This window comes from Branchiostoma floridae, unplaced genomic scaffold, assembly GCF_000003815.2.
Source record: "Branchiostoma floridae strain S238N-H82 unplaced genomic scaffold, Bfl_VNyyK Sc7u5tJ_168, whole genome shotgun sequence".
NCBI lineage: Eukaryota > Metazoa > Chordata > Leptocardii > Amphioxiformes > Branchiostomatidae > Branchiostoma > Branchiostoma floridae.
Window position 1 is genome coordinate 230875 of NW_023365788.1, and position 26339 is coordinate 257213.

The 26339-nt window shown below is 39.4% G+C and overlaps 3 protein-coding genes and 1 long non-coding RNA gene across 4 annotated transcripts in view; all 4 read right to left on the reverse strand.

Annotated features, from left to right (window-relative positions):
• The window catches only part of LOC118408507, a 10002-nt gene extending 3745 nt beyond the window's left edge, over positions 1-6257 (reverse strand). The window contains exons 1-11 of the mRNA XM_035809324.1: positions 5996-6257; positions 5515-5643; positions 4986-5111; positions 4137-4353; positions 3201-3352; positions 2834-3055; positions 2369-2572; positions 1841-1956; positions 1416-1460; positions 913-1022; positions 238-419 (exon numbers count right to left, since the gene is read on the reverse strand). Of these exons, the coding sequence (XP_035665217.1) occupies positions 238-419; positions 913-1022; positions 1416-1460; positions 1841-1956; positions 2369-2572; positions 2834-3055; positions 3201-3352; positions 4137-4353; positions 4986-5111; positions 5515-5643; positions 5996-6257 (1765 nt within the window). The remainder of the gene's footprint in view (positions 1-237; positions 420-912; positions 1023-1415; positions 1461-1840; positions 1957-2368; positions 2573-2833; positions 3056-3200; positions 3353-4136; positions 4354-4985; positions 5112-5514; positions 5644-5995) is intronic.
• A 442-nt stretch (positions 6258-6699) lies between these two features.
• LOC118408519 lies at positions 6700-13201 on the reverse strand. The gene is made up of 3 exons (XR_004830310.1): positions 13069-13201; positions 11252-11341; positions 6700-6767 (listed from the first exon to the last, which is right to left on the reverse strand). It is a non-coding gene; the product is annotated as an uncharacterized LOC118408519 (long non-coding RNA).
• A 2682-nt stretch (positions 13202-15883) lies between these two features.
• Positions 15884-16534, reverse strand: LOC118408508. Its single transcript, XM_035809325.1, has one exon. The coding sequence runs from the start codon at positions 16532-16534 to the stop codon at positions 15884-15886; it is 651 nt and encodes a 216-aa protein (XP_035665218.1).
• A 1291-nt stretch (positions 16535-17825) lies between these two features.
• LOC118408512 overlaps positions 17826-26339 on the reverse strand; it is an 18936-nt gene continuing 10422 nt past the window's right edge. Inside the window, exons 8-17 of the mRNA XM_035809328.1 lie at positions 26033-26184; positions 25709-25930; positions 23765-23965; positions 22848-22963; positions 22424-22468; positions 21865-21974; positions 21273-21454; positions 20512-20850; positions 19968-20100; positions 17826-19457 (exon numbers count right to left, since the gene is read on the reverse strand). Coding sequence (XP_035665221.1) covers positions 19058-19457; positions 19968-20100; positions 20512-20850; positions 21273-21454; positions 21865-21974; positions 22424-22468; positions 22848-22963; positions 23765-23965; positions 25709-25930; positions 26033-26184 — 1900 coding nt within the window. The 3' untranslated portion in view covers positions 17826-19057. The remainder of the gene's footprint in view (positions 19458-19967; positions 20101-20511; positions 20851-21272; positions 21455-21864; positions 21975-22423; positions 22469-22847; positions 22964-23764; positions 23966-25708; positions 25931-26032; positions 26185-26339) is intronic.

Below are 26339 nucleotides of genomic sequence, written 5' to 3' on the forward strand. Positions count from 1 at the left end.
AAAGTATTTTCAGAAAAACACTGCTGTTTGGTGAAGTTTGGGCACAATGATATTACATGGCACAATTCCCTGGCTAGTGATATTAATGTATGCACGCATTGCATGATGGGAAGGTAAAAAGACACTACTTGGTATGCTACTGTCTATATACATGATTTTTATGCGTCTGGTGTAGGAAGACATAGACTTTGATCTATGAATCTTTAGTTGTAGAATTATCCAGACTACCATATATACCTATTGCGTACTCTTCCCCAGCTCTCCAGCACACCGCACACGTCATGTTGTCCTGTGGGAAGAGGAAGGGGTCCAGAATGCAGGTCGTCGTGGTCAGTGATTCAATAGGCCAGGTCACCTCCCCGTTGTTCAAAATCTTGACCTCTGACTGAGGAAACCCGCCACTATAACCTGTGTCAGCACTGATAAGAAAAAAATAACTTTAAGCTTTCCTCCATAGCTAAATTGGCATTTTGACTTTCCATTTTTTTCTCATTAATGAAATTCAGAAAGAATAGAGTCGAAATTTAATTTCAGCAGGTTGGTAGGATATAGGATAATTCTTGTTAGATTCTTGTACACAACCAGGATATACTTAATGTGCTTACGTTTCGGTTTCTATCAGACTTTCTTTAGACCTTCTTTAGAACTTCTGACTAAAGTTCTGCTTCTCGCCGATATATGTAGCCGATGTAGGTGGCGCTTTTGCGGCGAGAAAACTATCCCAAACGTGGCCAAGACACCGAAACGTAAGCACTGTCCTAGATGTGTATAAGAATTCTCCTATATACTAACAATAGAGTCGTAACGAATATTGATGGATGAGCATGCATGGAAGATTCTAACTATCCCCTGCTGTTAATTTGGAGCATAGATTACTTTAGGTTGCACAAAAAGACCTGACAAAATATTTACTTTCTCTCCAGGATCAATGTTGGCTTCCAGACTTGATCATCTAGGATGAACATACGATCCAACCCTCCATATTGTTTCGTTTCCCATTCCAGTCGGTCGTCTTTCCAAGCCTGTTACATACAAAAACAACATACACAAGACCACATACTTCTGATTAAAAAATAAACAGCCGTGTAAAAATGAATTACAAACGAGTCACTTGCCATATGTTTGCTATTAGAATAAGTACATTTGAAAAGTATATCTATCTTCTTTTGATTAATGTAGAAGATGCTAATTTAGGTATCATGCTTGTGCATTCGGAACTGCATTGCTTCTCTGTAACTGAACCTAAGGGTACTCAGGTTTATGTAACTCTTTTCTGTACCTATTTCACAACAATACACACTTTGTATGTGCCTTGTCTTAAGATAGCAAGTCTTTATCTTTCATAATTAAAACAGGAATTCATCGTCATTACAAGTAATAGCAAAATGACTGTGAGTTGAGGAAAATGAACTTACGTATTCAGCTTTAAAGGATGTTACTATCTGTTCCGCTTTTTCATCCTGAAAGGAATTAACAAAACAGACGCCATTACGATTGTGAATTCAGAGAACAGAAGCCATCATAGGAACAGATCGGTGGCTAATGTATGCTTTTTGCGACCGATCTGGTCGGAGATAGTTTTTTTAACGCTTTGTTAGTCAAAACAATGTTTTCTCATCAACGGACACAAGGCTCAATACTAGAAAGACACTGGTGGTCAAGTAAAAATTGCTTGCAACCGTTGAGAGTATATCTGTAAATTCTATTAACTGAAAAATATTGTGTAGGTAGAAAATGTTTAATTGATTAATCAACATGGCGGAAAAAGTCTTCATACTAATTTATTGAGGACATATATAGCGACGTTTTGAAATTCTGTCATTTGGTATTTCTCACTTACCAAGTTGATGACGTTGAGGACGTATGCCTTTATATTCAAACTAGTCGTTGGAGACACCGCCTTGTTGTAGACATTTGCGCTCAGAAGGTCCTTTTGTAGTTGGAATTTTTGGTCGACTGTAACACAAATGTTAAGACTGGTGGTAAGTTTACTCCATAGCTATGTTTGTGTGCGAGAGATCGTATTTGGCATCCTTAACGATTTGAACTTGAGAGTTCCAAAGACAAAATGTTCTAGAATTGCTACAATATGTATATCGGCAATCGCAATAGGTACAGAGTGGGTTGGACAGAAAGTCAGAGAGAGAGAGGGTAAGAGAGAAAGAAGGAGAGAGTTGGCCACAGTCACATTGTGAAATTTATATTTAACAAATTGTTAATTGTATACATCACAGCGTCATGTTAAGGTACAAGGTTGTTCCGGTACCTATCTAGTACTTAATTATCCTCAATCAATGATTATCAGAATTACAATTCCAAGTGAAACATATCAAGATACAACAATATTAGATTGATTAAACGAGATGACCTTCGCATTCAGGTTTTACTGTTTCCCAGTCGACTTCTCCTGTTTCGTCATCAGTCACACATAGAGCCCTGTTGGGCGTAGTGTCTTTCTTGAACTTGTAACCTGTATCACACGTGTACGTAATTGTGTCATCAGGCCAGTAGAACTTCAGCTTGGGAGACCGCTGACCAAACTGTGGTTTTCCGGGATCCTTGCACCCCTTTACTGAAAAACAAACAAACAAACAAGAATTATAACACTGTGAAGCAAAATGTTTGTGTGCATGTGTTTGTTTCAGATAAAATTCTTCAAATTCTACAATACTTGCGTTGTTGATACGCTGGCGTCATCGTCAACAAAACGATTTGTAAGGACGTCGCAATAGAACATAATGACCATGTCGTTTAAAACTTGAGGGAAAAATGTCCTATATGTACCCTAATTAACTTGACCGTCGAAAAAGAATTTAACTTGTTGACGACTTACTGTTACAAGGCACGATGTCACAATCCTCGTATCCATCTGGTTTGTAGCACCATGGTCTATTCCAGTCGTCCGGGTTACGACATTTGTTGCCAACAAGGTTTGCCCAGGGGTAATACGCTATGGTGCCTTGCTCATCGCTCCATGCGCTACAGTCTATTCCGGCTATAGGAGCTCTGGACTCATTCCCTCTGTAATTTGCACCATTTCCATCGAAGCACTCCACTACGACGGAAGAAAATGAAATGTACACGGTTAAGATAATTAAGATAACGCACACGACGAAGACACAAAACATTTGCCAATTTTCTCAGTTATTTTTAGATTGTATAATTGACATACATGTATAGCTGACTAAGAACAGACTTACCACCATCCTTCATTGAAGTCTTGATGTTGTTGCAGTTGGTGTAAGGGAAAATCTCACAGTTGGGGAAAGCTGCCCAAGAGTCCTCATTATTACAGGAGTACTTCACCTCTTCACACCAAGAACGACAGGGCAGCTTTTGTCGGAGGTTCGGACTAAAACAACAACAAAGAAGATGGTTGAATGATGATGGCGACATAACAGTCAGTGACACTACCTCTTGATTCTTTCCCCGTTTTTGGATAAGAAAAACGAGATATGTGATTATTTCTTTGCTTGAATTGCATAACCGGTAAACTGACGATTGGCGTTTGTGTACTGAACAGTACAAGTAAGGTGTCAAGTTGTATATTCTTAAAAGACTGACAGATTTAATTAAGTCACACACATGCACTGGGAGGGTCCAATACTCTTGTGTGGTGGATTATTTTACGTGCTTGAGCTGTGACTCTCTTCCTTCGGATCGAGGGATGACAAAAACTTAAGTTATTATGTACTTATTTTCATCTGAATGAAGCGAGGAAAGGGCCTCGCGGTCATCGGCATATACTGTAAATGCAGAAATGTTCGCGGTGGATTAATGTTAGCGGTTTTCGCGGTGACCACTTTACCGCGAACTTAAAACAACCGCCAACATTTTTTTATTATGGTATTAGACTGCAGTCTATGGTGTTACCGCGAAATTAAATCCCCGCAAACTTAGATGCATTTACAATATACGGATTGGAAGCCAGGACCTCCGTCTGTGTTACGGGCCAAATACTCTACAGTGGCGTCACAAGGCCCGACTGCGTGGCCAGAAAAGTTCACCTAACTACTTGCCATCATGCCATCATCCATTAGCATTTTATGGAAACGACTTATCCGTATCCAGGTATTGGTGGACCAAACGCAACCAAACCAGCATTCAGGAGTTTGAAACAGACGGAAACTCCTTACCTGGCCTCGCAGCGCGGTACAATGGTAGCACAGACGAGCTCTTTAACACGGGGGTGGCAATCAGACTCGGCAAGGCTTTCGAGGTCGGTGAATGCTGCCGAGTTTGTTACCATGTCTACCGTGATGTGACTGTAGTCCAGTGGGTTGGGGAGTGTCATCTTTGAGCCCCACTCAAGGCCCCTGCATATCGTCAACGACGATGGAATGTCTTGACACGCTAAACAAAGGAAAATGCATCGAGTAATGTTACCATTGCTCTTGAGTCCAATCATCTGAAAACGTTATATAGACTTAATAAGAATAACTTCAATCATCGATCTAAGATGGCATGTTGGAATAATTTCAAACTTGAATTAGGCCACGTAACCCTTTCAGAGCCAGAGCCTTTCAGTTTTATAAAAACATGGCGGATGTAAGGTGAAAGTTTCTCATAAACAAAGAAGAAGTCGTTAATATCACTACGTGGTGCATAAATGTGAAAATTATGTGAATTTAGTGCAAGAAAATGTTATATAATGTGAATTCGTTTAGAAAAATGTGAAACTCCAAATGTGATTTATTTTCAAAATGTGAATCGTCAAATGTTATTCTATGTCGAAAATAACGTGACCCTCCAAAAACTGTGAATCGATTATGCGAAATCGCACAACCCAAAAACTTTACCAACAAAATCAACAAATATATGCATTCACCATGCAAAAACTTCTCAAAGATTTTAAGTATGTATTACATACATCCTTGTCATAAACTACGAACTTCGTACGCGTCCAAGACAAAGTTAACGCTGCCTTATCTTTTTACGTACTAGTCGAAATTCCTAGATTCCTATGGATTAAGAACTGTACCCACCACAACTGCTCGCATCCTCGTCACTACGGTCCCTGCAGTCATTGTTTCCGTCGCACCTTCTCCAGGCGTCTATACAGGTTACACCGTTAGCACACCGGTACTGGCCGACTTCACACTGAGCAAACACTGGAAATCAAAATAATTTGTGTATAAAAAGATGCAATTAACTAGCACTGTTTAAATATTTTCATAAAGGTAAACAACACACTACTTCTTTCAAAGAGCATGATTAAAGTCGTAACGATAAGAATCATTCCTAGGTCAATGAGAACTACTAGTAAATTGAATACAATTAAGTATACTAAATACTGTTTAGAACTGTTGTCAGGGGATAAAAGGTAGCAAAAATGCGCCATGCGCGGTTTTGACAAATGATATATAAGAGTACACAAAAGTTTCACATTGACCTGGCAAATATTTACTATCTATGAATAATTGAATTTAAACGTTATAAGGCGCAACTAAATTGTCCTTGATAAATCTGATTTCAGATTAGTTATGTTCAATTTGCTTATTGAGATGATATTACCTTTATCTTCGGCTGCATAGTTGGCCTGAAATCCCTTTCTTGTTTCATACTCATCGGATGTGAATCGCACAGTCATGACGCTGCCACTTGAGGTCGTGGGATCGGGGATGGTTGCTCCATGGAACTTAGCTGTATGACACAAACAGTCGAGAAAGTTATTCTAAAAGCTGAACAAAGCAGGCCTGCAGGATACGTGACCAAGAAGTGCCGTTATATTGGCTACTTTTATCGAAGCAGTAAAAAACAAATGAATTAGACCACATTATAAAATATAATTGCATGTGAACTACACCTATCTCTACAGGGAAGGAGCCATTCAGTACGCAGAAAGAGAAGAAGGAAGTATGCAAGTAGTATAAACCTAAAGTTATGAATCAAGAAAAGGTTGAAATGGTATTCAGTCACGTCCCGTACTTTACATGTATGTAAATGTACTACAAAATTTGCACACATGGTTGCTGAAGAATGTTTGATTCCTTACCTATCTGTTGTGAAGGATCAACTGTGTCTCCGTCATACACATACACGAAGTCATAATCTTCCTCAGTGTTAAAGTCTGCGAACGTAAGCCTGACGACTTTGGGCGGGGTGACAGAGATCTTGTATGTGCAGTTGCTGTTGTCAGGGTAGTTGTTTGTGTAGTTCGGACTAGTAAACGACCCACTGTCCGCCGTTAGGCTCAAATCGCATGCTGACAAGAAAGAAGGAAAATATGTATGATGTCTCGTCTTTTCAAGTGACATATCTACAATTGGCAAGGTCTACAAAGCCGTGACTTTCCAATGAACTCCAAAATAGGGGTGGGTACTGGTACAGACAATATAGGTCCAGGTCCAGACCTGAAACTGTACCTAATTGTTTTTAAAAAGTTGAGGCTGGGTAATATTCGGAAAAAACGGGCCTTTTTGGTTCAGAGGATTCTGTTTGGTGGAGTGTCCAACGTTCGAACATTAAATACAATTTTGAATTCCAAACTTTAGACCAAATTGTATGTATTTTGATTTTTTTAAATCATCGTAAAATATTTTAAAATACAGGTAAATGTATTGGGTCATTAGAATACAATAAAGCCCTTATTTAATATAAATACCATCTTCATACCAAATCACTAAGCAAGAAAAAAAAGTAAAGAAAATGCAGAGACAAAGATAATTAAAACAATGACGTTTACTCACCTGTTTGGGAGGAAACGGCATTAGGCAACAGACAGCAGGCGACCACACTAATCCACACTGGTGACCACATAATGTGCACTGGCTATGGGCAATAGAAATATCATTTCAAAAGATTCGCAAAAGCTTCCACTGTACGACCTGAATAGCATTTATCAAAAACCCACCAATAATAACCTTAGCACAGGAGATTCTATACATCATAAAATGTTGAATAAATGATTTATCTAGACAACTGTTCTACAGCAAAGTGGCAAAAGAACAATAAAACTCGTATTGCGATTTTTGACCAAAATAATACACTTTTGGCTCATGTACTATGGTAATACAGCCAAATGTGGAATATTTATTGAATGGGATCAAGTCTAATTTGTGGAATAAACCGCTACTAAAATGATCAAAATGATTTATGATATTTTGAGGAATTTTAGATTTAGTTTCTACAGGCCAGGAAAGTAACTGACAAAAAGGCCGTTGACCCTTTTGTACTTGGACTGTGGATGTTTCTGCAAGTTAGATTCAATTAGTGAAAAAACAATCAGATAGCCTAAATCGATAGACTGGTCTATTTTACCGTTTTACGTCGGTTCAGAAGTGTCCATTCTTACACGGGGGGAGGGGGAAAATTCATTCTTGGACCACAGGGTGATTAGCAGAAGTCCATTTCGGCGAAAATGCTTCCGGACTGCTTAACTTTACATAGGAGTCTCGCTGGGAGTGGCCATTATTTCACGGATGGTCGATTTTTAAAATTCGGTTTAGGTCTTGGGTGATAAGTCCAAATCCAATTTTTTTAGCAGAAGTGCTATTTGTCTGATGTATTTAACCATTTAAGATGGGCTGCGCTGAAGAGTCAATTATTGTACAGGGGGGGGAGCATTTCTCGAATTAATTTTTGGAGTAAAGGGTGATTTGCAGAAGCTATTTTAGCGGACGTGTTTCTGGACTTATTTTACACACGATTACCACTGAAAAAGTCAAATTTTACATGAGAGTTACTTTGATTTTTAAATGAATTCTTTTACCAGCATGATTTATATATATGAGAAGTCCAAATGGAAGTGTACCGTCTTGCAAAGTATTTACCATTTTGGGGGAAATTCACATTGGGACAGTCCACTTTTGCATAGGGCGGGAAATTGGTGCAGTGTGCTGTATTTGCTCGCAAATGTTGCCTGTCTAGTTTAATCTAGCTAATGTTGCTTAAAACGGTACAGCTCAGACCTAAATGGTGGTCACTGTGATGTAGTCCAGTATGGATTAGTTTGTTTCAGAAAATGCTGTGATCCCACGAGACTGATTTTTACGGTGAAAAAAGGGTCCGAGCTCCTTTTTTGCACAATTGCTTTGGGTAATTAGTTTCTTGTGATTGGTTCAGAGGCATAATGCCATGAACCCTGCATGACTTGTGAAGTAATCCATATGGCCTTGGTCAGTAACTTTATGTACTGCATAGTCTTCTTGTCAGTTACGTCTAGTTAACATTTTTTAAAGAAACACTTGCGCGATAATTTGAAAACAAAACAAAGATTAAATGTGGGCATTTAGTTTGATTATCTATTTTAATTATGGTTACGTAGAGCATTGTTAGTTGTGTTTTGTTCCCTGAGATATGCTGCGAAAGGCTGGAATAACCATTTAGATGGTCATATCCCGCCCTCAAGGTCGGCGCCAATTACTGTTTGACTCACAGGTAATTACACGGAGCAGAGGTCTGTTAGGGTCACACGTGAGGAATCTGTAAGAGATGGTCTTAATACATATGATTCGCCTCGCGAGGACGCGAACCTGTTGAACAGGCCTTGGGTCTTTGTTGAAGGACGTGTGGCCTTTTTATCCCCCTCTATCATATTGAATAGAGTACAGTTGATACAACGTGTTGAATACTCCGTGCTCTAAACGATACAAGATTTGTTCCTGCTCATCGCAGTGGTGTCCGACACTGATAAAAGGAGATGGTTATGAATAAGAAATGTCGGAATACATTACAAATATAGTTAGACTTTTAGTAGGCATGACTCTTTGAGTTAGCATTTGATATCCGGCGATTCTTTTTTCTATTCGCATTTGCTGGATATCTTTACGACTACGTTTATAAACAATCTACTGAAGCTACATTTGTATAGAAGAGCAGGTATACGCCGGGATGGGAGTGATTATAAATCATCGGTTTTCGGTTTAATCTTTCGCAGCAAAGTTTAAACCATAGGGCATTCTTGCTTCGTATACGTAACACACACACTGTAAATTAAAATGAAAATTAAAAAGGAACTGAAAGTGCTAATAGCTACGCATTACACAAACTGTTATAATTCTTGTGTTTTTAAGCTGGGCACAAAAAAGGCACTATGACAGTACTGAAATGGTACACGTACAGACCCATTCTGTGATTTACAAATAAAAGTAGTTGGATTAACGAACCTAAACTTGCCATGGCTTTATTCATCAATTTACACCTGTGTTTCCATTGAGTGCCTCAATGTCCACTAGGACGGCGCTCTCGCTGCGCTCTCTCTGCGACCTAAAATTTGACAGATCACTCAACGAATTTTATAGAAAAGGAAAGAATTTTTTCCCCTACGTGTGTTTTGTTGTCTTCTTAGTCACACTTTCACGTTTTGTATGATATACCAACTGTGAAAGCTAACGTTACACATATCCTATTTAGGTCGCAGTGAGAGGCCGACAGGCTGAATAAAAGTTCAAAAAGTGTGGCAATTAAAATTATTGCCATAGCGACGGTTTTAATGTTTATAAGTTTTACAGATTGTTGTTGTTAATGGGTTTTAATAGTCGTATTCCATTCGTTTGGCGATCGATGTTCATAGAGCATTGCTGTCAAAGGGGGTCCCTTGTGAGTGAAGGGTGAACTAATGTAAATGCTCCTCATCGATTTTACAAATCAGGGCCTCATTTTACATGAATGATATCAGTTGATCATCCTCTCTAGCTAAATAACAATATGCTAAAAAAAAGGGTTTTTGCCAGTATCGATATAGATATATATATAGATATATAGATAGATAAAAATATTTTTCTACTGAATTAATTGTGTTTGTCATGAATTATGCAAATAAGGCTCTCATTTGCATAAACTATATAACTTGATCATCTCCAACAAATTGACATGCGCAATATATGTTAAGAAAGGAGACTTTTGTCGCCTTTTCTGCTAATTTATGCAAATTAGGACCTAATTTGCATAGTTAATGTTAAACGATGTTCACTTGTACATAACTTCCAAATGCTACAAGTAAGAAGTTCCCGTCATTTATCAAAATGACATTATAGCATTTTCTCATTAATTATGCAAATTATGCATTTATTTATCAATATTCTCCTCTTTCTCAGTTACAAAGGTCACATGTTGTAATGGTCCTTTAATTGAGCTGAGCATGTTTCTCAATTTATTATGCAAATTAGCTTCCACTCTGCATAATTCTTCATAATTAATATGTAATTATATTAAGCATCACGTAACCTATCCACATACCAAAAACCATAACAATCCGTCAACCCCTTCTTTAGTTATTCCCTTTAGAAGTCTGACACCTGTCCTGCAGTTCCAAAATAAGCCGCTAGGGGGCCCAAACCTATACCACTTACTTACAGCATCAAGAGCTGTCTACCACTTAAGATTCATAGCCGCAGCATGTCCAGAACTCGAGATATCAAACCAAGAAGTTCCGCTGCAGTACCGTAACAGGCCACTAGAAGGCCAAAAATCTTATCGCTTCCAGGTCTCAACAAGACCTACCCACGTACCGAATATCAATACAATTCATCCAGGCGTTCTTGAGCTATGGTGGTCTTCTACAACCGGCACACACATACAAACGCTACCCAAAATATAACTTTCTTGGCGAAGGTAACCATCACATCGCTATCTCACAACCCCCACATGTTTTAAGCTCAAACAATGCTTGTTTCACACATCAGTTTGTACTTTTGAAAACAGAAAGATATTAAGGGTGAAGAAGGCCACCAAACTTTCCAAACTCCTGGACACATAAACCACGAACGAACCCGGAAGTGATTTCCACGACTCACAGGTCATTTTCCGAGAAACATATCTCCACAATCTTTTACCCCCTGTTTTAAATGTTTACATTTCCATGACCACCATACTACATACTACAATTCGGGTACGTCTGAAGTCCTAGGCTTTTCTCAATTTTGCACGGCTATCAATCAAAAATTGCCTTGCGCGAATACGGAAAACACTGCTGAGCACGTACGTGCCCTGGGCGACTGGAAAGCTTACCCGTGGAGGTAATGGTAAAAGTCCGGCATGATGCAACTACGCATGCGCGGACTTTTGACATTCCTGACATTCCTATACAGTTTTTAGAATAGTTTGGAAACGGTTCCACACTATACTATTAAGCTCGCCCATCAGGCGTCGCTAAAAACTTGAACTATGCGGCTCCAGATGTCTTTCTGAGGGACGATTGCAGTGTGCAAGATGTCACGGTAGTTTGAGGGATGAATCTACTCTACTATATACTATTTAGGTCGCAGTGAGAGCGCAGCGCGATCGCCGTCTAGTGGAAAGGGGGGCATACCTCGTGTCCGGCTGTCAACTGGCGGTGAAAACCAACCCAGGTCTCTCTCCTGCCGCGCCACAACAGGAACCAAATTTTGTAGTCACGTGGCTGAACAGGTGCAAAAAAAATGAGTCATTTGAGCATAAGGTCACAACAAGTAAAGTTTATGGATGTTATCGATCCCCGGAAGAGTCCAACTGTAATGAAAGGAGGTGACAAAATAAGATATCTAGATTTTCATGCAAATGAAAATATACAACATAAATATTATAACAAAACTTTAAGCAATAAAATATGGTATCACGGCCAACAAATGATTTATTTCTCTATTCATGAGGTTTACAACGTGACACTAGTGTGGTAGACTGGTATCATTTACCAAGGTGACAATTGCAGTCATGGATACCACATTTGTGCCACCTTTACTGTCGAACTAGTTTTACTTCTAGTGCTACGGTCATGGCTATAAATTTGTCACTAGTGTCATTCCTACATGTACAATCTAGGCTAGCACACAATGTACTTTCCTATTCCTGTACTTTCTCGTCACGTTCACAATCTCCCAAGGAGGAACAATTCCTTTTTTCTTCTTCTTTCAAATCAGGTTGAATTTAATGAGTGCACTGATACTACCCATAACAATTACTTGTATGCTGTATCAGTATATTAGGAGTGAACAATGTTCCGTAGAAATCGTGTTCAAGCGTGATAAGCAGGGTTAAACATGCGTTTTCGGAATAAACTCTGAGTCATCTCGTAATTCTTTAAATCTTCTATTTTACCTCCAGATGTTCTGTGACAAGACAAGACAAACATTCAAAGTCCCATTCTTCCACCAAGGTCCGCGCAAATTACTGTGATTTATAGGCAGGTACGATAAGCGGAGGTCTGTAAGGGTCACACGTAAGGTCCCCGTAAAACGTAGTGAAACGAGAAGAATTTACCTCGAAGGGACCCGTAGAGTTGTTGAACAGGTTTCCTTTGTTGAAACCAGCAATTTAAAGATAAGACTCGATCAGCACAAGGCTAGATAATTTCACTCGCTATCAAGACGTCATTTTCTTCTGTTTATCATTATAATTGATTGGATTCCGTCAGCAAAGCAATAACTCGAATAAAATTAGTTACAAACACTGTTATAAATCTGATCTGGATTTGTTAAGTAGACTCTTGACCTGGTTTTGGACTGTTGACGAATCCGGTTGACCTTCTTTCACCTCATTTTTGGACATGTTCGATGTGACAGTCTATTGAGAGTCACACTAAGAGCACCTTTACTTGAAACCCACAACACATAACATAAATGCGGGAAAACTCACAATTCTATGATTGGTTCAATCTTACGAGTCTGATTTTACGCATCGCAAGGTTTACATCATGAAAGCTTAAGCGTCTAACAAATACTAAGGACAAAAAAGGTGGAAAAGAATGCGCAATGGAGCGAGAGAAAAAAGAAGAACCGATATTGCTCACAGGAGCGCACTAGAATAAGTACGCGTTTTCTAAAGAACGTAAAGCTAAAGCTGGCTACTTATTATCACAATAACAAAAATATTAACAAGGACGAAATAATATTGTCTCCCTAAAAGCTGTACTCACTACACGAAAACCCGAATTTCTGGATAAATGGGACTGCGCAAGTCCCGTAAAACCTGGCGTGTGCAGGCGTATGCAGGAATGAGCTAACTGATACGCGCGGGTCCCACTGATTACTGCTCCCTAAAAAGCTGTACTTTGTACTGGTGCTGAAAGAACAAAACACGTACATCATTGTTCTCTATCATACTATAGTATAGAAAGAATTGCTTAAACACTAAACCACACTGTGATGTTACCTTTGCCGGTCCGGCTGCGTTCACCTAACACAGTCCTCCTTTGTGGGCCCCGGCCTCAAGTGACGATCACTCCTCAACAACAAACAATGTCCTTGTCTTGTCTTGTCAGGTGACTGAACTCGTGTAAGGAGTCATTCAAGCGAGTCTTCGTTTCTATCATTACAATCGTTAAGAGAACACGAATCTATGTATCGTCGAAAAATTGTATTTTTGAGGTACTGAAATCTTTCGTGAGACATGGTTGTAGCTAATGCGAGTGTTTATTTGAGTAAATATGATAATAAGTGAAATTGTTTTTAGTTGTCCACTTCAAGGATTTTTAGGCGTTTAAGGGCCAACTGAAGGACATGATTTTCAATGACAATGTCTTCCGGCAAAATTTCTTGACTGTAAATGTGTACGTGGGAAGATAAGACCTATGATATTATCCACAAACATTCGAGTAGTAGTAATACGTGGGAGTGTGAACAACTTTTACGAATATTCGTTAAGGAGAAATAAGTTCATTTTTGTAGAATACGTATTTTTTCACCATAGAAAAGTGGTTTTTTTTTCGACAAGATTCGGCATAAAATTCTGAACGTTTCATCCGATTACCGATTTTGTCAGGTGTCCTGCTACAAGACGGGAAAGTCATTCAAAATACTCATTCTACTTCGAATTCCGGCGCATATTACGGGTTGAATCACTTGCAGATACAACTAGATTTCGGCGACCTCATACCTCCATGAAATATTTAGAACTTTTGTAAATTTCATGCAATTGACTAACACATTAACATAATTTATGCATGGTGTTGTTCATCCTTGACTAACGTAGACATGTTACAATTATAAAAATTCCTATCATTAATCATGAAGCGGTTTTGCAATTTTTACATAAATTATGCAAATAAGTTCCTAATTACCATATTTGGATTCTGCCTATCAAAATTAACAAGTGTTACATTTATTGAAGTCCAATTATTGCAAACAATGGAATTATACCATGTCCTCATTAATTTTGCAAATAAATTCCTTATTTGCATAACATCCATATCATTATGAACATCTTTGCCGAAGCTACCTGCATGCCTAAAATGATGTCAATGCGTCGATTCTTTCTGCAGTTGGAATGTAGTGACAAAAACGCCCCTGCAGTTCCAAAATTAAATGTTAGGGGGCTGAAACCTGCCCCACTTTGTCATGACACTGCAAGCTATCTACCAGCCAAATGTCACCATATCACCTCAGGAACAAGAGATACATAGAAAAAACTGCTATGATAGAATATTCTCATTAATTGTGATGTGCTTCTATTTTTAGTAATTAGTATGTCATTTTGTACAACATTGTCTAAGGTATCTACATACTAAAAATCATGAAAATCCGTTGTTCCCTTCTTGAGTTATCGTCTTCAGAAGTTTTTGATAAAAATGCCCCTGCTATCTCAGAACTAGACGCTAGGGGGCCCAAACTTATGCCATTTACTCCTGACTACAAGAGCTATCTAAAACCCTAACATCGTGACCATAGCATGTTCAAAACACGAGTTAGCAAACCTGGAAGTTGCGCTGCAGTACCAAGGGAAGCCGCTAGGGGGCCAAAAATCTTATCATTTCCAGCTTTCATCACACACTATTAACACACCAAGTATGAAACCAATTCACCCTGCCGTTCTTGAGTTATCTTGTTAACACACAGACACACAGACAAACACAGGGTAAAATATAACCTCCATGACATTTCATGGAGGTAATAATTAGCGGTGTTGTCACGTTGGTTCTTTGTAAATTGCATTATAAACACAAAGGATTGACATGCAAAGGTCTTGTTAAACATTTCTTGTGTGCAAAGCCGGTGTGACATTACGAGGTACAGTAGCTTGAATACGGAATTACATATAATTAGGAGCTTCCGTCCAATTCTATTTTAAAGGTCACATCTGTTTAGGAATGATTCTAAGACAACAGCCTGTACTAGTCTACAAAGGTCGCTGGAAAGAGTAAAAATTCACAAACTGTACCCTCCAGCCAGGTAACTTCTTTAGCGTGTTATGTGTCTATTTTGCCCATCTTTTCTCTTACGAGCGACCTGTTGAGCCTAATAGAGGCTAAAAGAACGTAGAATTTACTCACAGCTACATTAACGACCCCCTATCGACTAGACGTCGATCGCACTGTGCTCTCACTGAGACCTTAAAACGAAGTTGTGTAACGTTTGATTTTATGCTGAGCGCATCACACAAAATGTGAGTCTTTTTGTGCAATTCAGGAGAGGGATCAGTCAGATTTTTAGAAAAGAGTATTATTTCTGACGACGTATATGTTGAACTGACACTAACGTGGTGTGTAAGAAATATATTCTCGCTTGATTGTAATTTTTAAGGTAGGGTTCATATCTAAAACTATTGGATTGGATCACTAATTACCAAACTCAAACATAATGAAACACATGGCTAATATTGTACATTCCATAGAAAGCTGCATTTTGGGGCTTGGGCAAACAAAACATACACAATGGAAGGTATCTACAGTTTAACAAAGATAGTCCAATTGATCCAAAAAACTAATAGTTTACCTTGCTTCTGAGTCTAGCCGCTGACTGTCAAAAACCCTGGCCAGCTCCCTCTTCTGTTAAACTCTCACCTCAAATGACGCTACAGGTACCACAGCAGTGTCCTTGTCATTTAGATAGGCGCCTGGCCTCGCGCAGAAATAATTGAGCCCCTGGGGCTAATTTTCGTATATACCATTTGGATTGAGCCCTGTCGTATCATTGATAAACGTTAACTTAATACTTGTAAATGATTGTCCAATACTTACTCATCATCATCATCAGTCGGCTGCAGTGCAGTCGGTCACGATTTTATTCCACCTCAGTCTGTCGGCAGCCAGTGCAGCTATAGCAGTAGGGTTCAGGTCGCCCTCCGCGTCCCCCAGCAGGTTTTGTATATACGTCAGGTAGTTCGTCTTCTGACGACCGGGGCGTCGTTTGCCGTGGGAAGGGACATACAAGGCATAAGTCCGCAGAGGCTCTTCTAAAGGCATTCTAAGAGCATGTCCAATGAAGCGTAGTTGGCGTTGCCTGACTTTGCAGATGAGAGGCTGGGTGTTTGTCACTCTGTATATCTCACTGTTGCTAACACGCTGGAGACGCTTAATATTCAACATGATTCTGTAGCATGATGTAGCAAACGAGTTTATCTTATTCTCCATGTCAGACGACAGTACCCAACATTCACATCCGTATAAAAGCACTGGCACACAGGTAACATTAAAGAGCTTGATTTTTGTGGAGGTGGGAAGTGAAGTACTACTCCAGATCTTTTGCAGTTTCCAGAAGGCAGTCCATGCAAGAGCCCTTCGCCTAGTGAGATCGTTTTTACTGGATGCCATCATGCTACCCAGGTATCTAAAGTTGGTTACATTTTTGATTGGCTGGCCGTACACCTCCAGTGGTGGCTGCGGGCTGCAGTTGATGGTCATGTACTCAGTTTTAGGGACGCTGATGACCAGGCCCAGTTACTATGAACATAGAAAATAAATATTTGTCTAAAGATGTTAAGCGTTTCAGTTTCTTTCCCCTCCAATGCAAGAATTTGGTCTGCCCCAACCGGTTTTTACCTTGGGTACTACGGACCGTGTTGCCTGGGTAGGAAGAAATGATTTGAAGGGGGGGGGGGGGCATTACAATCCATACCTCAAAGTTTGCAGAATTATTCCGTTAAATTGGGTGAGATTTAAAGCATGTTGTCTGGCGAAATGGAGAAGCTATTATCGTCTGCCAGGCACATAACAATGAGAAAACAGGTGTGACAAAGAGCGGCTTGAAGTTTAGATAGGCAAGGTTTACACGTTTCAAGGGAAATGGATAGCAGCGGAGACCTAACAACAAAGAACCAATATGGAAATGGCAAAGGAATTCAATTTTTCGTCACTATCCTGTTTAGCAATGAAGAGAAGTATTTATGTGGCATTCCACTCCAGAAGAGAGTGTTGTTTTATGATAGATACTATTGTTCGGGATATAAAATCAGCAGATTTTTGACAAAATAACCTTATTTGTCTTTGGGGCAGTAATCCGTTTCTACACCCACCCCCCAATACAGACCCGCTTCTAATTTACTAATTTCCTGTGCCCTATACACCTTTCTTACGCGGCGGCCATGATAGATCTAAAACGAGTTCAATGCGGCAAACAAAAGACTGTCCATCATAATTAACAGTTCAACCAATGATAGCCTGCCAATTAGAAAAGCGACCAATAAGTGAATGGCTGCAAATCCGTCAAAAATTTGCATTATTATGTTTTCATTTTGCATCTCTTAATTGACTGTGGGATCAGTCTACACTACTCTAAATTGCTACATCTTTCGGTGCATAACACTACTTGAAATATTTATTGTTCTATCTTATATAATGAAAATTTGTGTGGTTTGGGGGAAAACTAAATGGGACCTGATTTTAGAAATAAGTTTTGTCTGTTTGCCTCATTGACCTCGTCTTCGATCTATCATGGCCGCCGCGTGAGAAAGGTGTATAGATGTTTGCATGCATAGCCGCCTTTGTCACAATTTGTCGCTAACATTAGTCGTGATAAGCACTTAAATGAGTATCTCATATTTAAGAAGATACAAAAAATAAGTTTGGAATACAAAGATGGGGGCACTTTAGTATAAGACGTTGAAAGTAGATCAACATAAAATGGTAGCTCTTGTATGACCGGCATTGACATTGTTAATCAGATCCCACAAACCAACAAAAAACATGAAGTATGTCCTTAACACCTTTATTCATTACACAACTATGCATAACAGGACAGTGTGTGTGTGTGTGTGTGTGTGTGTGTGTGTGTGTGTGTGTGTGCGCGCGCGCGTGTGTGTGTGTTAAAAAGACAGCATAGAATGTTATATAACATAACGTTACGGTGAATGTACATCACGTTATATGACGAAACAGAACAAAGATTAACATGAAACAAGCTAGTCATTGTTACAGATTAAGCTCCCCATACTTGACCAAATATAAGATAACATAATGCAATATAATATATTACAACGTGCCATAGCTTAACATTACAGAACATAATACTAGATTAGATATATTTCATTCTAAGGAATAACAAATCATGGCAACACATGAAGCATAATACATCCTTAAAAGATTATTAATCGATTTCATGGAAGTCATACACGAATGTTTGCATCCGTTTGACGCAACACATAGAATCAGAAGTCAAAACCAAACTAAAAGTACGTTTGTGAAGATTAGACCTCCAGGTATCGTCAACATTGAAGAAGAATCACTCTTTACTTCTGGATACTTTAAAAATTTTACTAGACATTTCGAAAGGAAGGAAGGTGGATGCCTTTCGAAACGTCTAGTAATTTTTTTAAAGTATCCAGAAGTAAAGAGTGATTCTTCTTCAATGCAAACTAAAAGTAATATGAAATAACATGACGTAAAATTATATGAGGTAATACTACTTCTTCTTCTGTAATTCTATACAGACAATGACTCTGTGCAAAAGGAACTATGAAGTAATATAACATACCATAAGCAATATGCGCACCTGCCAAACACCATATGGAATAAAGGATACATTAACTAAGATGAATAGATGAGATATTACACCCTACATATCAATGCATAGAATACAAATGAAGCTTCTTTATATGCCTCTAGGGCCAAGGATTTTAAACGTAGATAAACCCGGTATAAACTTAAGTGATTTGCGTTTTTTTTCGGCAGATATAATCATCTATTACATATAGTTATCTTTAATGCAAATACCCTTTGGATATCCTTGCAACGGAAGGAAGAAATAGCATCATGATTTTATAAAACCTTTACATCCTCTGAATGTATTGTGGGTATTCATCTGCTGAATGTCGAAGCTACCAGTGGTAGCACAAGTATCAAATGCCGTGAAAGTAGAGATGTTGCTTTCATATTGTTACAAAACATTCATCATTTGCCATCAAAGATCATACATCATGATGTTTTTTCTTAGCTCGCGGAGACCTTTGGGCGACCAATGAGCAGAGTGCACGGGATGGCCACAGCGATGGCGACGATGTAGAGGACCAGACTCAGCCTGTCCAGCACTTTAGCCAACAGAGCGTACTCTCCAACTTCTTCATCATCATCACCGCCACTCGCCATAGCATCGATGCTGCCGGACAGTTGTTCAACACTGGCCTTCAACTCATCTACGCTCCCCTTCAACCCAATAAGGGTAGCTCCGACCTCATTCTTCACGTTCAGGGGTGGGTTGACTCCTCCGATGGATGGACCATAGCCGTCAGCCTTTGTGCGTCGTTCGATGTCATTTGCTTTGTTGCTTATGGTGTACTCTGTCGGGTCTTCCTTTTTCAGCTTCTTGGTCAGGTCTCCCATCAACAAGGCCCTAACACAAGATTCCATTAGAACAGCACTACCAAAAATGCCTTTTCTTATATTTCTTCTTTCTTCTCATAAAAGAGAAAAAAATGTTCATGAGGGAAGAAATTTCAGTACTTAAATAATATTTTAAGAATTTTATAGTAGTTTTTCGTAAAGCATTTCTTGAAGGAACATTTTTCGTCTTAAAATTTCGATATTTTCTTAAATATGACAAGAAAAAATTACTTGACCAAGAAATCAATAATTTTTGCTTGTTAACAATGTCTATTAATTCTTGAGAGTGAACATCTATTTCTTTTTAATTTAGAAAATGATTTCTTAATTTAAGTAAATGAGAAAAGTGCTCAGATGTAGCAAGGAAAGAACCTCTAATGTTCGTTATGAAATATTTATAATGAAAACATTTGTCTAAGGGTTAAAAAAAGCAAGAGAACTATCAGGTACTGCATGCATCAGGGGTCTATAAAGTATTGAAGATTTGAGGTATTTTCCTGTATTTGAATATTTGTGATACCTTGCAATGTGCTTCAAGAAGAGCGTCCGCACCCATTTGGGGACAGGTCCCTTCTTGTCGTGTATGATGATGATGAAAAGAGTCGTCAGCATGAAGAGCGCCATCAGGGCCATGCACACAATGATCAGCATGGCTGGAAGAGAAGAAAAAAAATTAACGTTATATGAGCGAAAAAATATCCAATATCACACTATAATAAAGTATTGAAGTCACTATGTATCTTGACAGGCGGTTAATGTACATTGTTACATTTAATTCGATTGAAAATACCATGCAATGGCAAGAATTAAACATTAAAGATTTATTTATTCAAATGCTTTGTGGTACCGTGACTTGATTTTAAACTGAAGACATTCTTAGTTGAAATAATCACACATACATGACAGTGTTCTACCAACTTGCAACTATATATTTGTTAAGAAAAAAAAGCTGCCAAAGTCCTTGATTTTGGTACACCCTGCTTAAAAGTGTTAGGAATGAAAAATCGATACAGTACGACTTCTCAATGTTATCACATATCAAACTATTTGAAGAATTTGCTCACCAATAAATGGCAGGGTACTAGACACAGGCAGGAAGCCTGTAACGACGACTAGCGACACCACCATGGACAGCAGCACGGTGACGCCGAACCCGATCCTGTCACCTTTGTCGATGGGCATGATGAAGGTGATGATCATGAGGATGATGAGGATGAGGCAGGGAGAGATGGTTGTGGCGTAATGATAAGTGGGGTCTCGTTTGAGAGTCATAGTCAGACAGGCCGTGTTGTTCTTGGCTGAAAGGGTTGTTTTTCCACTCCACTCTCCCGTGACGATGTCGGCCTCGTCGTTTTCGCAGGTCAGGAATCTGCTGTCTTTGTGTGTTGTGGAGTTGGAGCAGTCTTGAAAAGAAGATTTCAAAATTTTTCTGATGGTCAGCGATATTTCTTATATGTTGGCATTATAGGTTCAGGACAAATCTAGAAAAAAATGTTTTTACAATTTTTGGCGTGACCCCTACGTGGCTCCGTGGGGCACGATGCGGCCCCGGAATATATTTGAGTACGACCGGGCCCCGGGTTCATTTTAAGTCGGGACAAGGTAACAACTACACCAGGACCTATCCGTGGGGTACACCGAGGGATGTCCCTCGGTATCGGGCAGTCCACCGTGGAAAATTTGTGGCTTCAGAGCCAGGTCTGGGCTACATCCCTGACGGGTATCGGTGCAATCGGGACCATAGCCTTAGAGTCTACGTTTCTGTATATCTGATTTTCAAGCGCTTGGAGTAAGACAACATAGACTTTGATCCAGACTACCATACCTATCGTGTACTCTTCCCCAGCTCTCCAGCACACCGCACACGTCATGTTGTCCTGTGGGAATTGGAAGGGGTCCAGGGTGCAGGTTGTGGTAGTCAGTGCTTCAACAGGCCAGGAGACCTTCCCGCTATTCACGATTTTGACCTCTGACGTAGGGAACCCACCGCCATAACCTGTGTCAGCGCTGATAGAAAAATGATTCACTTAAAAGAATGATCTTTATTGATGACATTTGCACATGGTACAATGTATGGCAACGACCATTACAGACAGTAAAAAATAAGTAAAAAAATATGTTTCGTAAAAAAAAGTAACTATATACGTATACAATGACATGTATACATAAAAGGATGCTAAATCATCGCAACATGTACAAATTTGCATAGCATAATAATTTAGAAAACCTTAGGAATACATACAACAAGCAGGATAGCTTTTCGATGCATCTTAACTTATAACAGGAGGTAAAAAAAAGTAATACAAGGGGGGGGGGGGGGGGGCTAGAAGTTTCAATTATCGTCAAGTAGTTACAGTCAATACAATGCTCCTAGATCTGGAGCATAGTTCCACAGATAGACATGACAAAATATTTACTTTCTCTCCAGGATCAATGTTGGCTTCCAGATTTGATCATCTAAGATGTACATATGATCCAATCCTCCATATCGTTTCGTTTCCCATTCCAGTCGGTTGTCTTTCCATGTCTGTTACATACAAAAACAACAAACACAACATCACAGTCTTCTGGTTAGAAAGAAACAGTCGTGTAAAAATGTGTTTCAAATTGGGCACTTGCGATATGTTTGCTTTCGTCCTGCTATTGCTATGAGTACAATTGAAATGTATATACTATCATCTTCTTTTAAGAAAGTAGCGAATGACAATTTAGGTATCATGCTTGTGCACTGGTGCCTGCGTTGCCTGTCTGTAACCGAACCCGAGTGTGCTGTGTTGCGTAAATATTGTCTGTACCAATTTTACAGGGGTTCACACTTTGCATAATATCTGTTTCTGTTACCTTACGATAACAAGTCTTCATCTACCATAATAATAAAAAAGATCATTTCATCGTAATAACGAGGCATAAACATATCACTTAGATTGTGAATAAGAACAATGTATTGCAGCAATGCCAGTATAATCTTTCACTTACGTATTCAGCTTTAAAGGATGTTACTATCTGTTCCGCCTTTTCATCCTGAAAGGAATTTACAAAACAGACGCAATTGTGAATTCAGAGAACAAAATCCTTCATTAGATCTAGGAATAGAACGCTGGCCAATGCATACTGTTTTCGGCCGATCTGGTAAGAGATCACTTTCTAACAACAAAAGCTTTGTTCGTCTGAACAATGTTTTCTTAGTATATATGCAACGGGCGAAAGACTTTTTGCAATCGTTGAAAGTGTATCTATGAATCCTATCTAAACGCACACACACACACACACACACACACATAAAACTTGTGAGTAAGAAAACTTTTGAATTGATTGATACATGGCAGAGGAAATATTGATATTAATGTTTCTAGGACACAACAATGTTTTTTAATTCTACCATGAGGTATTTCTTACTTACCAAGCTGATGACGTTGACCACATATGCCTTTATATTCAAACTAGTTGTGGGAGACACCGCCTTGTTGTAGACATCTTCGCTCAGAAGGTCCTTTTGTAGTTGGAATTTTTGGTCGACTGTAACACAAATATTACTCACAAATTACCTCTCAGTTACATTATAGGTTAAATCGAGCTCAAAATGCAGTTTTTCGTGCAAAAGACGCGCGTGATATGGCAGTAAAAGATGGCGAATAAAGTCTTTTACACATTCAACTACGCATGCGCGGACGACAAGAACTCTGGGTATTTTGTCAAAGGTTAAGACGTCGAGAAGTAAACATATAACAACCAAAATGGCGAACTCTTCACCGTCTGGGGCGCTCATACATATTACCCAAAGTTCCTGTCACCAACAGTTGCGAAGTCAAGTATGCGCGAAAGAGCATTTATTTCATTTCCCTAGCTGTTCCCTAGCTGTTCTAGGGACGCTTCCTTTTGTATATCGACAACTGCAAACGCTTCAGGGCGGTTGGGAGGTAATGTCAGAGAGAGGGGGAAAAATAATCTCCAAGCAGATTCCTCTGGTGGCATTAAAACAGTAACATAAGCTGGGGGAGGCATTGGCCGGCAAAGGAGGATAATTCGCCACCGCGGATCCTCCTTTGCCGGCCAATTCCTTCCCCAGCTTATGTTACTGTTTTAGTGCCACCGGAGGAATCTGCTTGGAGATTAGGGGAAAAAGAGTTCACGGAAGATGTAGTCATATTAGTAATTCTGTATTTTACATGTTAATTGTATACATTACAGTGTCATTTTGTTCCGATAAAGGTACCTGTCTGAATTATTATCTTCAATCAATCCTTATCAGATTTACATGTCTAAGTAAAATATATCAAGATATAACAATATAGATCGATGAACTAACAAAAATATTACCTTCGCATGCAGGTTTATCTGTTTCCCAGTAGGCTGTTTCGTCATCAGCAACACATAGAGCCCTGTTGGCCGTAGTGCCTTTCTTGAACTTGTATCCTGTATTACATGTGTACGTAATTGTGTCTTCATCAGGCCAGTAGAACTTCAGTATGGGAGACCGCTGTCCAAACTGTGGTTTCCCCGGATCTTTGCACCCCTCTCCTGTTAAAACAAGAAGTACAACACTGTGAAGATATGCCAGCAACGCAACATGTGTGTGTGTGTGTACGCATGCATGTGCTTGTTTCGGATGAAAACCCTCAAAGTCTACAGTATTTTCGTTGTTGATACTCCGGCGTCATTGTCAACAAGCGATTTGTAAGGACGTCGCAACATAACTCCTTTGTTTATTTACTCGGTGCAATACTACATACTGTAAATGCAGAAATGTTCGCGGTGGATTAACGTTCGTGGTTTTCGCGGTGACCACTTCACCTTGAACTTAAAAACACAGTGAACATTTTTCTATATGGTATTAGACTGCAGTCTATGGTGTTACCGCGAAATTAAAACCACCGCGAACTTAAATGCATTTACAGTAACTCCACCAACAATCACTGTAGCAGCGTCTCTTCAGTGAGCGAGGACACCTCTTCCCAGTAAAGCCCCTGTCACAAAGCGTGCACGATCCCTTGCGATGAGCAGTAAAAGCGCAGAGCGTCATAAGTCGGGGGAGATTTGGAAGCAATAGTTTAAATATATAAAGCCGTGGTCGCAAAGCGCGTAGTGCATCGTACGATGAGGTCATAAGTTAGAGCGTACCTGCGCCAATCGCAGTGAATCTTAATAAATCGGGGAGCGTATTCTACAGCTTCGTCCACAAATGGTTGGTCAAAAAGCGCAAAAGCGGTCAGGTGGCTATTCAGAAGAGACACAAGTGAAAAATCGTACGACGCTGGAAAAATTTTGAACATCATCCGATGCTTTGCGATGGCTGATGTTGCTTACGATTTAGCTCCGATTTACTGCGATCATGGTACGATATGTAATCAATCTTTATTGACACGACAAAAGTACAGCGACTTTCGTAAGGTCTACATGTATAACAACTACTTACAGTACAACTAAACACACATATATGGATATCTATAGGTATGACTAAATCAACATATAGGGTCTAGCATGTCATTAACACTATTAGTTCTACGGTATAAACATTCGTGGATATATTTGCCTACTTGTACACAGTGAGGGTTATCGCCTCCCAGAATGTAGTTGAATTTATCTATCGAACAGAGAGTAGCAAATTCTTTAGAACAAGCGGAAAGTAATGTGAACAGCTCTGTGCGTTTATCATTATATCGAGAACAATCCATAACAAAGTGACGTTCGTCTTCGATCTCATTTGGGCAAAATGGACAAAACCTCTGGTCACGGGGAATTTTAGTATATCTTCCGGCTTCTATATTTAGTTTGTAACTACTGATTCTCATCTTTGTAATTGCTCTACGAAGTTCGAAACTGTGTACATTCGAAAGATACTTCTATTGTCCGTATCTTTCCTTTAGCGTAGAATAAATGCAAAGTTTTGAGTTATTCTGGATAGAAGAATGCCATTCTTGTATGTATATATCCTGTAAGCGGAGTCGTAATTGGTCGGTTAGCATATTAACATGATACAACCTCGGGTTTGTCCATACATGTCCAAAACCATTATAGTTGAGAATATGTGGAATACTCCATCGCAAGAAATCGTACGCACTTTGTGACCGGGGCTTAAGTCAGAAACATAAAGCTTAGGCAAGCTCATCTGATTAAAATGGAGAAACAATATGTATGACCATAAATTACAAATTATTTATAATACTGAAAATACGATCCAAGAGGAATTATTGTTAGCTGTTTCAAAGGCTGTTGTCACAGTTTTACCTGACTATTGAACATGAATATGACTTAACGACTTACTGTTGCAAGGCACGATGTCACAATACTCGTATCCAGCTGGTGTGGTGCACCATGGCCTGTTGTCTTTGTCAGGATTACGACATTTGTTGCCCTCAAGGTTTGCCCAGGGATACTCCGCTATGTAGCTTTGGTCATCGCTCCATGGGATACAGTCAGTCCCCTCTTTAGGAGCTCTGGACTCATTCCCTCTGTAATTTACACCATTTCCATCGAAGCACTCCACTACGACAAAAGAAAACGTAAAAGGTGTAGAATCAAAACATAACCATTGCAATTTTTTCTCAGTTTGCAAATTGCACAACTGTAGTTGATGAATAGACTTACCACCATCCTTCATTGAAGTCTTGATGTTGTTGCAGTTGGTGTAAGGGAAAATCTCACAGTTGGGGAAAGCTTCCCAAGAGTCCTCATTATCACAGGAGTACTTCACCTCTTCACACCAAGAACGACATGGCAGCTGTTGTCGGAGGTTCGGACTAAAACAACAAAAATGGTTAGTTATGTTGGTGATAACAGATTGCATTTCTTGGGATCAAAACGCAAGCATATGTTTGTTTGTACCGCATGCCTGGTAAAACGCCTTATGGCGTAACAAACCTAGTTTTGTATTGAAGAGTACAAGTTGTATATT

Coding starts and splice junctions, on each gene's coding strand:
- LOC118408508 (XM_035809325.1), bottom strand. CDS start 16,534: ATGACCATCAACTGCAGCCCGCAGCCACCACTGGAGGTGTACGGCCAG.